This window comes from Miscanthus floridulus, chromosome 11 (assembly GCF_019320115.1).
Source record: "Miscanthus floridulus cultivar M001 chromosome 11, ASM1932011v1, whole genome shotgun sequence".
NCBI lineage: Eukaryota > Viridiplantae > Streptophyta > Magnoliopsida > Poales > Poaceae > Miscanthus > Miscanthus floridulus.
This window is the reverse complement of record NC_089590.1, coordinates 93,347,950-93,365,511: the sequence shown is the minus strand read 5'-3', so window position 1 is coordinate 93,365,511 and position 17,562 is coordinate 93,347,950. Positions and strand designations below refer to the sequence as shown.

Sequence of the window (17,562 nt, the reverse complement as noted above, 5' to 3'; positions counted from 1 at the left end):
ATTGAGTCAGTCGAAGATGCAGGGCTTGAGTCCTTGGAGGACCATGCCATTGGCCCGCTCGACCTGACCGTTAGTACGTGGATGTCCGACTGAGGCCCAGTCAATCCTGATGCCGTATCCATCACATAAGTCCAAGAACTTTTTCCCAATGAAGCTTGTTCTGTGCTCGGTGATGATACAGTTAGGAACACCAAACCGATAGATGATGTGGAGGAAGAATTTGACCGCCTCTTTCGAGCAGATATTGGTGATGGGCTTTGCCTCTATCCACTTGGTAAACTTGTACACCACTATGAGTAGGTGAGTGAAGCCAGTTGAAGCCTTTTTGAGGGGTCTGATCATGTCGAGGCCCTAGACCACGAATGGCCAGGTGATGGGGATGGTTTGAAGCTCCTGCATCGGCAAATGAGTTTACCGAGCATAGAACTGGCATGCCTCACACCTACGGATGACCTGCTCTACGTCTCATAGTGCGGTGGGCCAGTAAAAACCTTGGCGGAAGGCTTTTCCAACCAACAACCTCAGGGCCATGTGGTGTCCATAGATTTCAGCATGGATTTTGAGAAGTTGTTTTCCTTGGTCGGTCGGGATGCACTTCATGAGTACTTCGGACGGGCTCCGCTTGTAAAGTTCATCACCAATGGCGACGAACGTCTTAGTGCATCGAGCGATTCATCACGCTTCAGTCCTTCTCAATGGGAGAACCTCCTCAAGAAGGTAGGTGAGTAGTGGTGCTCTCTACTTAGCTTGATTGAGTGCCACCACGGCGACGTCGGTGGGCGACATTGCCATGGAGGGGCCAAGGCTAGAGCCCCCAAGCACTCGGTCATGGCTAGGGCACATCAGGAGGTCAGAGTCCATGCTTGCCAGATTAGTATTGGAGTGCGTCTGGATTGGATCCTCTAGAACACAGGCAAATAGCTTGTAGAGATTGTTGATGAAGACCCCATCTAGAGATGGCATCCGTCTGGCAGCCAATTTTGCGAGAAAATTGGCGGCATCATTGTCCTTTTGGGGGACATGATGCAGTTCGATCCCTCAGAATTTGTCCTCGAGCTTGCACACCTCCTGGCAATATGATGTCATGAGAGGGCTCTTGCAGGAGGACTCCTTCATGAGTTGGTCGACGACCAACTCCGAGTCGCCATAGACATATAGCCATGTGGCGCCAAGCTCGACGGTGATGCATAGTCCATTGATGAGGGCCTCATATTCCACGACGTTGTTTGAGGCTAAAAAATGGAGACAGATCACGTAGCAGATCTCGCTCCCATCTGAGGAGATCAGAACCACCCCAGCCCCCGAGCTGGGCGCCATGACCGACCCATTGAAATACATCGTCCAGTACTCATGGGCGACGTCTGGGGTCAGGAGCTGAACTTCCATCCATTCGGTGATGAAGTTGGTGAGAGCCTAAGATTTAATAGCAGTGCGGAAGATATACCTGATGTCATGGTCCATGAGCTCAAGAGCCCACTTGGAGATCCGACCCACTATGTTGCGGTTACGGATGATGTCTCCCAGTGGGTATGAGGTGATGACGATGACCTCATGGTTGGTGAAGTAGTGCAGGAGCTTCCAGGTCACCATCAGCATGACATATAGAAGCTTCTGCACCTGAGGGTATCAAACCTTGGCATCAGTAAGTACCTCACCGATGAAGTACACTAGTTGTTGGACCTTTAGGGGGTGTCCTAGCTATTCTCTTTCGACAACTAGGGTGGCGCTCACCACATGGTTATTTGCCATGATGTAGAGGAGGAGGGGTTCTCCTCGATCAGGAGCGACGAGGATTGGGGCTGACGTCAATGATGCTTTGAGGCTTTCCAAAGCCTTCTATGCCTCTTTTGTCCAGATGAATGTGTCTGTCTTCTTGAGAAGTTTGTAGAGAGGCATCCCCCGCTCACCTAGTCAGGAGATGAACTAGCTCAGGGTGGCCAAACAACCGGTGAGCCTCTATATGCCCTTGACATTGTGTATAGGGTCCATGTTGGAGATGGCCATGATTTTATCAGGGTTGGCTTCGATGCCCCGCTCAGACACGATGTATCTGAGCAGCTTCCCCTTTGGGACCTTAAAGACATATTTTTTGGGATTCAATTTGATGTTGAACCTTTGGAGGTTCATGAATGTTGCGGCCAAGTTTGTGATCAGGTCGCTAGCTTGAGCCATTTTGACCACTATGTTATCTACATAGATGGCGATTGTTGGCTTTGACCACTCAACTTGGTCAGGTTGGTCGGGTGGGTCGATTTGGTTGGCAAAGCATTGCTGCATGCATCATTGATAGGTGGCGCCAACATTCTTTAGACCAAAAGGCATGGTTGTGTAATAGTACGAACCATACATCGTGATGAATGAAGTCATGACCTAGTCAGACTCTTTCATCGCGATCTGGTGGTAGCCAGAGCAGGCATCTAGAAAGGAGAGGATTTCGTATCATGAGATGGAGTCGATTATCTGGTCTATGCATGGCAAAGGAAAATGGTCCTTCAGACACGCCTTATTAAGGCAAGTATAATCAACACACATTCTCCATTTCTCGGTCTTCTTTTTAACAAGAACAGGATTGGCTATCCAGTTAGAGTGGTATACCTCTTTGATGAAACTGGCTACCAGAAGTTTGGCAATCTCCTCGCCTATGGCCCAGCACCTCTCATCGTCAAAGCGACGCAGGCATTGCTTGGTAGGCTTTGAGCCCGGGATGAGGCGTAATGCATGCTTGGCAACCTCCCGTGATATGCCTAGCATGTCAGAAGGTTTCCACATGAATACATCGTGGTTGGTGTGTAGAAAGTTGGTGAGCTTGTTTTCCTATTTGGCCAGGGGATTGGTCCTGATCCGCACCATTTTGGTTGATTTGATGGGTCGATTCCCACCGCCTTGGTTTCCTTGGTCGGGTGGAAGGCACTCGATGAGGTCGGCTCAATGCAGTCTAGGACTGCTAGAGTTGAATAATTCCCAAGCTTCGGGAGCTCGGCGAAGTTGATGACGGCCATGGTGAGCTCATAATGCTCGTGGTCGCACATGTAGGCATGCAAAAAGGTGCTACCCACAATGATGACGTCATTCGGTGCCAGCATCTTTAACTTGAGGTAGGTGTAGTTGGGGATTGCCATGAACTTGGCGTAGCATGGCCGCCTCAAGATGGCGTGGTAGGACCTAGGAAAGTCCACCACCTCGAAGGTGAGGACCTCCGAGTGGAAGTTGGCTCAGTTGCCAAACATGATGGGCAGGTCGATCTACCTGAGCGGGTACGCCTATGTCCTTGGGATCATGCCATGGAAGGGAAAGCTCACTGGGTGGAGCTCTGATCGAGGATGCGCATGGCATTGAGGGTGTTGACGTAGAGAATGTTGAGGATGTTGCCTCCGTCCATCATCACCTTGGTGAGGCATTCTTGCGGACGATAAGGTCAATGACGAACAGGTAGTGACCCGGTTGGGCGATGTGGGAAGGATGGTCTCTCCGATCAAAAGTAATCGGAGAGTCTGACCAGCTAAGGAAAGAGGGGACAGCTGTCTCGATGGCACGTGCCTCTCTGTAGCGCACCTTGTGCTGGTGCTTGGAGTGGATGGCATTGGATCCCCCAAAGATCATGAGGCATTCCTCATGGTCAGGGAAGTCGTCATCATCCTTGCCTATCGTGCATCCTTTCTCGGCCACCTCTTTCTTGCCCTTCTCTTCCTTTGGCTTGCCGGCCTATCATAGGAAGTGCTTGAGGAGCTCGCAGTCTTTGTAGAGGTGCTTGACAGGGTAGGCGTGGTTGGCGCATGGACTCTCCATGAGCTTGTCGAAGTGGTTGGGCTGGCCCTGCTGGGGCTGCTTGCCCGCATGATTGGCTGTGGCGACCAAAGCTAGGTTGGCTGGTCGGTGTCGATCCTTCTTGTTTTCTTGCCCCTTTGTGTGGAGGGGACTTCGCCTTGGTCCTCATGCTTGGCCTTGCCCTGTCCAGATCGCCTCCTCATTGGAGGTGTGGTTCGTGGCGACATCGAGCAGGTCACGGGTGGTACGGGGCTTCAGACAACCGAGCTTGTGGATTAATGACTCGCAGGTTGTCCTAGAGAGGAACGCGCTGATGACGTCCACATCAACGACATTAGAAAGTGAGTTGCACCGCTTTGAGAACCTACGGATGTAATCCTGTAGGGACTTGTTGGGCTTCTGTTGGTAGCCATTGAGGTCCTAGGAATTCCCAGGACGGACATATGTCCCCTGAAAATTTCTAACAAAGACCCTCTTGAGCTCCGCCCAGTCGCAGATGCTGTTGTGCGGGAGGAATTCGAGCCATGCTCGAATATGCCCCCACGTAGATGGGGAGATACTGAATGATGAAGTGGTCATCATCCACTCCTCCAACTCGACAGGCGAGCCAGAAATCTGTAACACCCCGGTGTTATGCCTGCATTTAGGCACTACAAATCATGCATATCATGCATCATCAAGCATTCTAATCACACATGCCTAATCATGTAAATAACAACTGAAACATTGTTTCGAAACATTTGAAACATGTGTGAAACCTGAATGTTGCATACCTTTGTTAGAATTGTTTTGCCCTGAATTTTGCTTGCTAGGTTAGTAGAACTTGTTTGGCTACTATTGTAAATCATCTAGCAATGTTTAGTTCAATTTTTGGAGCAAGGTTTGTATTCAAATTAATTCAAAATTTGGCTTCAAAAGTAATTTCCCAAAAATTAGGGTTTGGAGTTAAACATTGACTTTGATTTTATAATTCAAAATCTAGAAAGAATTTAGCTTTGGTCATAACAGCAAAGTTGTAGAGAATTAAATTCTAATCAACTTTCATTTTTGGTATATTTTCAAAAGATATCATTTTATTGCTCAAAATAATATTTGAAGATGGTATTTAAAAATTCCTTGAAAATATATTTGGAAAAGGCTTTTTCTCCTTTGTGGGCCGCCGCCTCGCTTCTGGCCAACGACCGAAGTCAGCCCAGTCAGCCTCCCGCGCGTGCCTCGCCTCGCCTCGGCCCAGCCCAGCCTAGCGCCGCGCTGGCCTGCCTCCGCGCGCCTACCCGCTGACGCGCCGCGCCGCGCGCCCGACCGCGGCAGAGCGTGCCCGCCGCGTGGCGGCCATGCGCCGTCAACGCCGCAGCGCGTCGTAGCCGGCATGCGCCCGCGCCCACGCGCCCACCTACACCTGCTGGAGCCGGTGCGCTCGCTCACTCCCTCCCGCGCTGCCTTCCCTGTCCGCCAGAGCCGAGCGCCCCCAAGCTCTGCCTTTCGCCGCGCCACGCACCCGCCGACGCAATTCGCCACGGCTCCTCCACCTCGGCCGGCAATCACGCGCCCGTAGCTCCGCCTTGCCCTCCTTCAAGTTGTGCTCGCGTTTGCGTCACCTGCCGAGCTCAGGTAGAGCCGCCTTAGCCTCGCCACCGACGGCCATGGCGCCGCCGTGCTCGGCCGCCATGGAAGTCACCTTTCCTCTCTTCTCCAGCCCCGCCTAGCTGCCCTACCGCATTCGCCATCTTCTCGCGTATCCCATGCGCCCGCCAGCTCGCCCTGCCGTGGCCGGAGATGGCCGCCGGCCTCGCGGCCGAGCCGCGCCGCCGCGCCAGCGCAAGCGCCGGCATGGCCCTGCCTCAGCCAGGCCGTGGGCCGACGCCTTGCCGGGCCATCTTCCCCTCCCTTGCGCTCGGGCCGCACAGGCCAAAAGCGACCGTGGGCCAGCTGATTTCAGCGGGCTGGCCCAGTAGCGTTTGAATAAATGGTTTTCAATTTATTCTTTATTATTTGAAATTTGAAATGGTTTGAAAAATGTTTGGGTACTCAAAGTTGTTCCAAATCTGCTGAAATAAATTTGTCTAGGTTCCTTATCATCAGATCTACTTGGGAAAAATTGTGCATGTCATTTTTGAGATACTTTGCTGTAGAATTTTATTTAATCATGAATATTGCTGATAACTTGAAAAATATGTAGAAAAATATATAGGCTTCAGAAAAATATGATTCCAAGTTTGTTAATCTTCTTATGTCATGTATTTCCTAGGAAAAATATGTTTCATGCATGTGCTGTGGGAAAATTTTGAGGTGTAGTTCAAGTACCTTTAATAGCTGATTTTTTGTTATTTTGCTAGAGAGCAAACTTTGTATAAAACATGCATGTGATAATTTTTGTATAGTCATTGTATGCTATGAAGAACATAGGAAAAATACTAACTCTGTTGTTTGACACTTTTCACAGTACAAAGTATTTTCATGTATAAAATCATGCCATAGCTTGTGATTTTTGTGTAGGCTAATCCACTCATTCAAACACCATGAAAATCTGATGGTAGACTTCTTAGGGTAATACTATGCTGTAGTAATTTTCTAAGATTTTTCTAAGCAAGAAAAATAGAGGTTGCTATTCAAACCTATTATTAATTAGGGTTTAATTAAGCATTCTTTATGTGTTTAAGAAATTAGCAAAGCTTTGGTGTATCTTTGAAGCGTTTCATAAGATATGTTGACTTAACATATTAGTAGTAGAAGAGAATGCAGTAGATAACATGTGCTTGTAGTATATTTTCTTGGATGATGTTGACTACCTTGCATTCAAACATATCCATTGTATTCATCTCATCCGATGCACCGATTGCATAAGCACTTATGCACATTGCATCATACAGGATCGCAAACCGAGAACCCAGTCATCATACCTGAGGAGCTCGAGGAGCAGCTCGAGGTGCAGCAGCAGGAAGTGCTAGAAGCCGACGAGGAGGACGTTGAGGAACTTCCGGAGTGCCCCGATCACCGCCCGAGCTCCTTCGAGAGAGGCAAGCCCCGGAGCATTTTTCTCCCGGTTTGTAATGAATTAATTAAATGCTTTACTTTAATTGCTGCATTACGTTCAGGAGTTGTTTGCAACCGTTGCTGCATTATACCTTGTCTACCTTTGTTATACTATATCCTTGTTACCTGGGTATCTGCAGTCGAGTCAATGCTTAGCTGGCATAGACCGGTAGAAGTCGGGTGATTCCCTGTCACCTGCGAGCTATAGGTGGTTACCTGGATCTGCTTGGATGACTATGAAGTCATGGAATAACTAAGTGTCAAATGAAGTTGAGACCGGACGGAGACTTGCAGAGTTTTGGATTGTAGTGCTTTCCGTCTGTGTCGATTAAGGACCGACCGTTGTTGGGCCTCGAGTCATGTTGAACGCATGCCTTACATTTAGCTGGCCGAATAAAGTACCTTCCGACTATGAAGCTAGGAGATTTTTCGGGCCGAGTAGATTGGCCGCAACGCACTGTGCCGGAGCAGGTGTGGTAGGACACGGGGGCGAGATGATAAGACCAAAGTGCAGTCGGTCGGCCCCTGGGTACATGTGGTTCCTGGCAAACTCGTGATACCTGGAAAGTTGACTCGGTGATCAATATCTCACTTTAGCGGGTGAGTGAGGTTTATGTAAGGAATAAATCACCAGCTGGTTAGGAATCGATTCGAATCGCCATCGCTCCTGGATAGTGAGCACTTGACTTGAGTGACTTCATCGTAGTAAATGTTTATGGAACACTTGGACAGTTATAATAAATATGACAGTATGGAAGTTGTTTAATGGTCATTGGTTATCATTATCTGCTGAATCATGTGTTTGCTCTAGTATAGGTGCAAATCTAGTCGACAGGTTAATAACAATTAACTTGACAATAATGCTTTTAAAAAGGGTCTTGAAATGCTAAAAATGCTTCTTTTTGCAAATGAGTCAGCTACCCTACTATAAAGCCCTTCATAAACCTTGGTGTCATTTATTTTCGGTTGTGTCGGGTAAGTCTAGCTGAGTACCTTCTCGTACTCAGGGTTTTATTCCCACTTGTTGCAGATGGGCAGATGTATTACGGCTACTGTATCAACTGCCTGTATCCTGCAATGGGTGATGCTTAGGACCATGGGCATGGTCATTCCTTACGTCTCGTCTAATGCTTTTGTTGGAGATGATCATTCGCTGGCACTATATTTAAACTCCGCGTGAGTGTGTGTGTGGTTTGAACAAATGACTTCCGCTACTTTTATTCGAACTGGTTTTGTAATAACTATGTTGAAACTCTGATGTATCTGAGACTGTGAACTTTTATGTAATATGTGATGGTGACCGCTAAACTTATTACGATCTTGGCTGGAATGGAAGTTGGTTTGAAATCCGTCGTGATTTCACGGACTACCGGGTTATACGGGCTTAAGTTTGCTAAATCGTCTGCTTTGGCGGATGATTTTCTTACTTAATTTCGTATAATTGGTCGGTTCTGTTACAAAATCTTTGAGCCATATACCAAGGTTTGTTTCCCTGGTGTATCTAACAATGTTGGTGGGTGGTCGGAAGCGCTGTGAGAACGACGCTCTCTGGATGCGACGACCAAAGGCCCATGGTCCTTGGCCGTCCGGGCTAGGGCTTCGGTCATTTGGTCGGCCTCCACGCCTGGGGTGGCTATCCCCACACTCCTCGATGATCAAGCTGAGATCCGCATCGCCTTCTCTTGTCGCCACTCGATAGATGTCATCATCGTGCCAGGCATGGCGTCGATTGTTGATGACGCTGCGAGCGTCACGGTTCGGCCCAAGATGTTTGCGCACAGGTGGTTGGTGTGGAGCGGGCGCTGGGTTGGGCTGCGGTGTAGCCGCGACATCCTGCCCCACTCTCGGCAACTGTAGTGGTGAGTGGATGGAGCGATTCGACTGGTGCGGCCCCTGTCCCTCAGTGGGGCAAGAGGCTGCAAGCCGATGTCGCGACGTGGAGCACTCCGCTTGTTGAACGGCGGTGGTCTCCACCAGCGCCCGAAAGTTCCGATGGATCGCCAGCTCCTGGGGGTCGGCTGGCTCGGGGAGGCCTCGTGGAAGCATCACCGCAGCAGCGATGTTCTGGCCAGCTCGAGTGAACTGAGGGGGTCATTTCCTCCGTCTAGAATGTTGCGCTGGACCTGACAGGCGCAACCCCGAGCGCCGCTCGCCAGGTTCCGCGCGCGTCGCGGCTGGCTCTGCCACCTTTGTCATAACTCCTCGCCGTGCCTCTATGCACGAGCGAGGGCCTCTGCATGAGGGTCTGGAGGGGTGTGAGTCTATAGAGACTCCGCTACCACCGGTGGCTATCCCAAAGCGTCCGCCATAGCGCACTCCTAGGACAGAGGGTGGCCAGGTGCCACGATGTCGCCGATGCTGGAGCCGTCGCTTTCGACCTCGTCATCCACGAGGTCATGAAAAGAGGCGGGAGCGTAGCCTGCCATCCCCATGAATTCAGATGTAAGAGGGGGGCAGCGTCAGCATTCTTTGGAGCCCCCACGCGTATGCGTCCGCAGGGGACGTGAAGCTGTAGGGGAATTGGTCGCACGACGGTCGCGGTGGAGATAATGGGGTCCCTCCGGAGAGTCGGCGGAAGGTATTGAATAGTGAGTAAAGAACAATATGTACATCACTCACAGTGGGGTTCGAGCCCAGCAAGGGCTTGAGGCGAAGCACGAGTGTCTCGTCGTTGAGGTCATCGAGCAGCCCGGGGCTAGTGGAGAGCGCTCCTCCTCCAGTGGACGCCTCCTTGGCCAGGCCTTCCGGTCGGGGACTGGATCATTCTCCTGGCCTGCCGTTAGGTATCTAGGCCAGCCCGGGAGGTGCGCGTTGCTGCCACGTCGTCTGCCGGGCCGAGCATTTGCTGTGAAGTGGGCCCATTTGGGACCCCGGGTTTATGAACCCAGCACCTACTCAGATCTTTTTCAGACTCAATAGGTCTAAATGTTAATTTTCAGAAGTCATTCCTGGTGCCAATCAATGTTTCCTAGTCTAGAACCTCACATCTTGCTAGAACCTTTGGATGTGCTGTTGGAACTATGCCATTCACATATCTTGGCCTCCCCCTAGGAACAACAAAGCCTACTTTGCAAGATTTCTCCCCTATGATGACAAGAATTGAGACTAGGCTATCTGTTGTCAGTAAATTCTTTCATATCATGGAAGACTTATTTTGGTTAATTCAGTGATGATAGCCCTGCCAACTTTTTATATGTGCACCCTACAACTTCCTCCTCAGATTATTAAGCAAATAGATAGTTACAGGAAAACATGGCTTTGAAGTGGTGGTGAAATACACAGAAAAAGGGAGCTGCCTAGTAGCTTGGGAAGCAGCCTGCCGGTCAAAGAAAGAAGGGGGGCTTGGTATTATTGATCTCAAAACCCAGAACACTGCTCTTCTCTTGAAATATATGGACAAATTCTACAATTATGCTGATCTGCCTTGGGTGCACCTGACTTGGGATAAGCTTTATAGTAATCAGCAGACTCCACCACCGGTAAGAAGCCATTGTGGCTCCTTTTGGTGGAAAGATATTTTGAAACTCTTTGAAAAGTTTAAATCCATCTCTGTCTGCATTCCTAATAAAGGAAACACCTTGGTGTTTTGGTTAGAATCTTGGAATGGCAACTCACTGAAACTCAGGTTTCCGCACCTTTTTTCCTTTGCCAAAAAATCAAAATCCTCTTTATGCTTCATGAGCAATACTAAGTTGGAAAGAGTCTTTAGCCTACCCCTATCAAGTCAAGCTGCTGTCCAACTCACTGCAGTACAAGAAATTGTCAGCACCTTGAACCTGAACCCTGATGTTTTTGATTCATGGCTATATACCTGGGGAGCTCATTTCAGTTCTAGTAAAGCCTACAAAGCTTTGAGAGGAACCCTGGAAGCCTCTCCTTTGTTCAACTGGCTCTGGTCTTCAGGTAATCTGGGCAAACACAAGTTTTTCTTCTTGCTGCTACTGAGAGATCGACTCAATACAAGGAATATTTTAAGAAGAAAAAATCGTATTCTTGAAGATTATAGTTGTGTCCTTTGCAACATTGGTAGTGAAGAAACTCTAGAACATCTTTTCTTTACTTGCCCTTTCAGCCAAGATTGTTGGGATACCTTACATCTTGTGATCCAGCATGTGGTGGTGCAACCAGCGATGTTTGTTTTCCTGGATGAGAATGAGCCAGCCTGTGGCCCGAGCTGGAGCCTGCGTGCACTCAATGACGAGGTTGGCAGCGGTGGGGAGGCTTTCACGGTAAACAAAAGGAGGTGACGAGAACGTCGCTGCCCGCTACAGCCGAGCCCGGCAGGAACGAAAGAATTTTTCATTTCTCTAGGGCTAGGCCCAGGGGTGCTTTGAGGGGCTTGCTGGCCTGGCTCGTGGGCTGGTCCAAGCAAACAAACAGCCTGGGTTGCACCCCCTAGGCTCAATGGCTCATCTGGATCCGGCAAACAAATATCCCCTTACTGATCCAACTCGTCACTCTCGTAAGTGCTCGTAAGGCTAAGGTGTGCGTGCATGCATTTATAAGAATGAGTGTGCATGCACATCTAAAAGATTTTAATATTACACATAAACCTTTATAAGAAATAGACGTAATTTTTTTATGTGACATACCCTTTTGTAAAATTATAATTTGTATATCTATTATAGTACTCATATCTATTATTAAAAAATGTTTGACTTCTTGAGAGATGAGAATCACTTATTTTAGGACTGATGGAGTATTTTCTTCTGTAATTCTATATTCAAGTTTTCGAGTAAGCTGTTTAGACCTAAAATAACCTCAAAAATATAATCATTTAAATTCATGGTTTAAAAATTTAGAAAAGACAACATTGAGCGATGTCCATCAGCAAATACCCCAATGAAGAGTGTCCTATAGCAATTTATCGAACAAATAAAGTAATATTTTCTAACTAAACAACTATGATTCTACGTCTTCTGAATACGTAAATACTTAGACGTATCATAAATATGTGCCTAAAATATATACTATTTTTTTCATCTAACTATCAATAAATAACTAACCATCCACCCTAGTGTGGTATCTGCTGCTTTGCTGGACCAGGATATGAACGATGACAAGAACATATAATGTGTTTGCTCCAGCACCTGTCACTGCGTTGGTGGTGCTTCTTTTGTCAAAAAATATCCATCTTGTTAACTGTGGATCGGCAGTCTAAAAACGTCGGCGTGGGATTCCAAGCTGAGCCGTAAGGGGCATGGCAACAGACGCTGGGAATCGGCCGATGAACTCAGCTACATCGGCGGTGGCTCGATCATCCTGCTGCGGTGGACGTCGACGCTGCTGCAGTGTTCCGAGAAGGTCGTGGACATGTTGGACACGGTGCGGCTGAGGTTACCCACTGTGCCGATAAGGCTTAGTGTGGACAACGATGCGCAGCACTTGTCGCGTTACTCGATCTCTGAGCTTCAGTCGGACACCGATAATTCTGGGCTGCTGTCCCTGCCCATGGTGTTGCTTGTTGTTTGACGCATGCCTTTGCTTCGTCATGCATTACCATATCCGATTCCCAAATAAACAATTCTGATTTTCCTTCCTTGTACGTACATGATGCATCTTGTATAGTTTATTGCCAAATAAGGCTTCCTGGAATCCCTGGGCGAGATCAACTGTTTGCATATGAGCTCCATCTTCAAGTATCAAAATAATTTCCACGTGCGCATCCACGTGTGATTAACCGAGCATACAACACCATTAACCTCCACGCGATATATTACTCATGCACGGCTAATCATACTTGGTTACGTACATATGCATTGATTAGCCGAACATGCAAATATGCTGAACACGCGTGAGGCCAGCTTCTCTCCTTTTTCCTTCAGGCACGGATTCTATATAGCCATATATATCAACTGAGCCGAATAGGAATGGACGTGGCCAAACATTCTAATTGGCCGTACGTGCAAACCCACGTCTGGTGTTATATGCGTGCATGCATGCCTCCTTTTCTTTAATCTTCTAGCTTCTGTTGCTTTTTATCTTCACGTGAGGACCGAGGGATACCTGGACTTTGTGTCTCGATCTCCTTGTTAGGGATCTGGAACGCCTAGGTGAGCACACCGTCGAGCAGCTCACAGGTAACTCCGAAGAACGTCATGGCAACGAAGCCGACGTCGAGCGTGCCGTAGAGGATGAAGATGAGTCCGGCACGTGGGCACGTGCGCGGCGGGTTCAGCCCCCCGACGCGTAGTTGATGCGGGAGATCGAGACGCTGAGCGTGCTCATCCCAACGATCTTCTCGCTGTTGGTTAGCGTGACGAGCTCAAAATACCTTTTAGAAGACGGTTCTACGCTGATTGATTGTCTCCGCATTCAATTTAAGCGCTTGCGATTTTTTTTATAAAAGGAATAAAAACTTAAGCGCGTGCGAGTGCTGTCATCACATCTCAGAACAGCGAAAAGTTAACTGTTGTCTGAATTACTACACAGGTGTTTATTAACGCGGTAGGAAGTGCATGCATGCATTGCAGCGAAAACACATATATAGATTCCCCTTCTAGGTAATACTGGCATAAGATATATGGCTCGTTTCTTAAAAAAAACATTTTACTACTTATATATGATCCGTGTAACCGTGTTGTCAATGTTTGACACAAAAAATTCAGAGCTTCGGCTTTTGTTTGACCGCGCTTAATCTTCAAGCCAGGGCAGACGACACGCGGGACCGCTACAGGTACAGCCTTCCCTGGTTTCCTTGATCCTCGCTTAATCTCAATCACAAAAAAAATAGATCCTCGCTTAATCTCGGTGACCTGACCCTCCTCTCTGTTCTGATTTCTGTTCCCCCTTCCTGGAGAAATTCTCTCCTTTGGTTCACATTCACACACCGCCGCCAGCATCAGCCCATGGTATCTCTTTCTCCTCGCTCGGCTCTCCCGGCCGTCATGCATGCACGCGCCGCCGTCGTTGCATGGTCGCCGCGCGCGTATTAGAGGCCTTCGCCGTAGATGCGTCTCCAATTATCCATCCTCGATCGTCCTCGTGGCGCTATGCACTACCATGTACCATCGCCCTCACTGAATGAGAGATCCTCGGGCCGGGCTAGACTATTCGTCGCAAGCAGACTAGCAGAGGATACGTGGCAGTATATTGAGATTCCACGGTATGGATTGGGCGAAAACACTCAGAGAGCGGGCCCTAGACGATGGGCCGGGAGAAATATAATGAGCACCGTTTTCAAAACTAAAACGAATTAAGGGAGATGTTGAAATTTTACACGACATCACACAAAGCGAGAGTAAGGATGAGAAGGAGAAATTCTCGTTAAAGAAAAAGATGATGAGAAGAAAAAATAAAGAACTTTTTTCTTTTTTTTCTAAAGAAAACCTTTCCTTTTATCTACGTTGTGAACTTGTGAGCTCTGTACGTACTCCTACACGCTTGGCTTATCCCCAATTTTAAGTGAAAGGGTTTAGGGTTAGGCTAAATCACTCATCCATAGGTCTATTTAAATTACCTTTGAAAATATAGTAACCAGAAAATTAACTCTGTGTTCCAAAACACTGCACATTTAGTCAAACTTAGATGCTTTTAACTATCGAAGAAAACTAGAATGACTTATATTTTGGAAAGGGGCGAGTGATAAGACTACGCTGCTTTTGCAAGTCATTTCGACCCTTTATGAAGCTATTGCTCTACTCACTTCGTCCCTAAATATTTGTCGTTTTCGTTTTTCGATAAACAACTTTGACTAAATATATATTAAAAAATATTAATATTTATGATACATAATTAGTATCATTGGATATATATTTGAATCTAGTTTTTTAATAAATTTATTTAGAGATAGAAATGTTGCACGTATTTTCTATAAATCGAGTCAAAGTTATCGGCACGCAAATCGTGGCGACTAACATTTAGGGATGGAGAGAGCATGTGACATGACAATTGCATGATGCACATGGAGTAGATGTGGACGTCAGAGCTTCACGACACATTGCGGCGCGCGTCGGGGCTGGGGCTGGCCTCGGGACGGAGCTGGTAGTACTTGCCTCGATCGCGTACCACGTCCGCACCCCGCGCATCGGCATCTCTCACGTAATATTTGTGACACAACGCAAACGGGCCCGGGGGCCAAAAGCGTCGATCGTGGAAGGGAAGACATCATCCGCACGCGACGACTGCGAAACCCAACGGCGTTGCACCGAGCGAGGCTCAGAAGGAATCGAGTGAAGGCTATACCTGTGGTAGTTCCTCGAGGCTGCCCAGGTTTGAAGATATTGAGCACGTTCTGACGTTCGTTAAGGTCAAACCAAAGCCAAAAGCTCTCGATTCGGTCGTCAGCATGAAACATCACAAACAAAGATAGTGACGACCTCGGTATATCCGGAACATATGATTGTATAACCGAACCTTACCTGATCTATATATATTCTATCTAGATGCCCAATCTGGATGGGTTTCTCAGGGAGTCTGGGGTGACTTTGTTCTACGCGCCCCCAACAGCTTTCACAGTTTCACCCAAGGAAGTATTTTATTTATGCTCAGCTAGCAGTACCCACCTGGCTGCAGTTGCATATAATTTTGTGCGAGAGGATGAACTTCCAGAGAGCATGCATATTTCACCGATTTTGAGTGATATTAGGGAGCTTAGTGCTGTCTTTCTTAAATTTTCTCTAGTATACACCAATCGTTCGTGTAATCAAGTAGCTCATGTCTTGGCTAAGCAAGTCTCAGATGATAACTGGATGTCAGGATGTATGGGTGAATGGCAATCAGCCCCAGCCTGTATTATTCATCTGATAACTGAAGATTGTAATCCTGATGCTATACAATCAATAGAAGCTCTTTGTCGCAAAAAAAAAACCTTTTTCCCTCTTGACTGACATATTACCTAAAAAAGTAACATCATTAAATTCTTAAGTAAATTAGAAAAATGCGAACACCTAAGTTAGAGAATTGATCTAGAACCAACTATAGACAAGTTACACCACAACCAATCTAATTAACCAGTTGAGCATTTTTTTGAGATAAGCATTAACCAGTTGAGATATGCTCTATTGGTTCATTAGAAAAAAGATATTGATTTGGTTAGATATTGGTTCACTAGGAAAAGATATCCAAGCCCATATCGGGTACTCGCAAGCCGACAAGTGCGCACGCCAGCGGACTAAACAATAGTAAGTAGCTATCGGCTACTCGCAAGCCGACAAGCGTCGGCCACTGTTGACCACGCTAGCTGACGCGATTTTTTTTAAAATTTTTATTTCTATTTTAATTTCCCCCTTTTTATTTTTCCATTTTTTCTTTGCTTTTCTTTTCCGGTTTTCTCGGCCGGAGGGCAGCACAAGGGAGGGCTGACGCGCTTCTACGGCTGGTACTACGCCGTCGCCATGGTAGCCACGTTCCTGGCGCTCACCGTCGTACTGTACATCCAGGTCAGCGTGAGCTGGGGCGTTGGCTTCGCCATCCCCACGGCGCTCATGGCGGTCGCCTTCGTGGTTTTCCTCGTAGGCACCAAGGTGTACGTCTACGTGCCGCCCGAGGGCAGCATCTTCTCGAGCGTCGCGTGGGTGTTCGTCGTGTCGTGCCGCAAGTGGAGGCTCCCGCTGCCGCACCCCGAGGACGCGCGGCGGCAGGAGGAGCTCCGGTACAACCCTCCGGCCGCCGTCGGGAACGGGTGTCGCGTGTTCAAGCTCCCCCTTACTCTGCAGCTCAGCTTTCTAAACAAGGCGGCCATCGTGACCGACGCCGCGGGCGAGATACGGCCCGACGGCGCCCCGGCGAGGCCGTGGAACCTGTGCAGCGTGCAGCAGGTGGAGGAGGCCAAGTGCCTCCTGGATATCATCCCCGTGTGGATCTCCGGCACCCTGTGGTTCACCGTGGTAACGGAGCTGATAAACTACACGTTCCTCCAGGCGTCAACCATGGACCTCCACATGGGGAAGCACTTCACCATCCCGCCGGCGTCGATCGTCGCCGTGCTCTACCTCTCCGTCGCGCTATTCGTGCCCGTCTACGACCTGCTCATCGTTCGCGCCGCGCAGCGGGTCACCAAGGCAGGACGCGGCATCACCTTGCTCCAGAGGCAGGGCGCCGGGCTGGTGGTCGGCGCGCTGGCGTTCGTGGTCGTGGCCGCCGTGGAGCGGAGGCGGAGGCACTCCGCACTGGCACACGGCAGCGGCATGTCCCCGCTGTCAGTGTTCCTCCTGGCATCGCAGCTCGCCGTGATGGGCGTGTCGGGTGGGTTCAGCATGGTGGGACAGACGGAGTTCTACAACACGCAGCTCCCAGACCAGATGCGCACTCTCGCCAATGCGGCCTTCTACTGCGCGCAGGGCGTCAGCAGCTACCTGGCCACGCTCGTGGTCAACATCGTGAACGCGAGGACGAGGCAACACGGTGGGTCTGCGGGCTGGGTCACCGACGGCATCAACGCCGGGAGGATCGACTACTTCTACTATGCCATGGCGGTGCTCACTGGAGCCATCTTCGTGTGCTCGCACTTCTACCAGTACAAGGGCGAGCAGGCTGCTGAAACTCCTGTTGGACGTGAACCTGTAACGGACAGTGGTAGCTCAAGCGAGAGTGACGCCGCACTCCTAAAGACATAAAAGGCGTTCGGCTGTACTACTTCCCGCTTGTTTCAGTTTATTTTTTCTCACAGAATACTATTCAACCATCCGGAATAATCCAAAATTCACTATTCCACCTACCAGCTGAACGACCTAATAGTACAAAGCTAAAGAGACTATATTTGTTCCATTCTGATAAATAAATTGGTTATATATCATTCTGATGCTACAACTATAACCAGTATGC

The 17,562-nt window shown here is 48.6% G+C and overlaps 1 protein-coding gene across 1 annotated transcript; it reads left to right on the top strand.

Moving 5' to 3' along the window:
• Positions 1 to 10,928: 10,928 nt before the first annotated feature.
• Positions 10,929 to 17,354, top strand: LOC136492468 (protein NRT1/ PTR FAMILY 2.13-like). Its single transcript, XM_066488475.1, has 2 exons — positions 10,929 to 11,027; positions 16,086 to 17,354. Exons 1-2 carry the CDS (start codon positions 10,929 to 10,931, stop codon positions 17,352 to 17,354), a joined length of 1,368 nt encoding a protein of 455 aa, XP_066344572.1.
• The last annotated feature ends 208 nt before the right edge of the window (positions 17,355 to 17,562 follow it).

Bases quoted from the DNA above. Each gene is read 5' to 3' on its own strand.
- LOC136492468 (XM_066488475.1), top strand. From the start codon at position 10,929: ATGTTTGTTTTCCTGGATGAGAATGAGCCAGCCTGTGGCCCGAGCTGG. The intron at 11,028-16,085 runs GTAAACAAAAGG...GCCGGAGGGCAG, and splicing joins GCGGTGGGGAGGCTTTCACG to CACAAGGGAGGGCTGACGCG.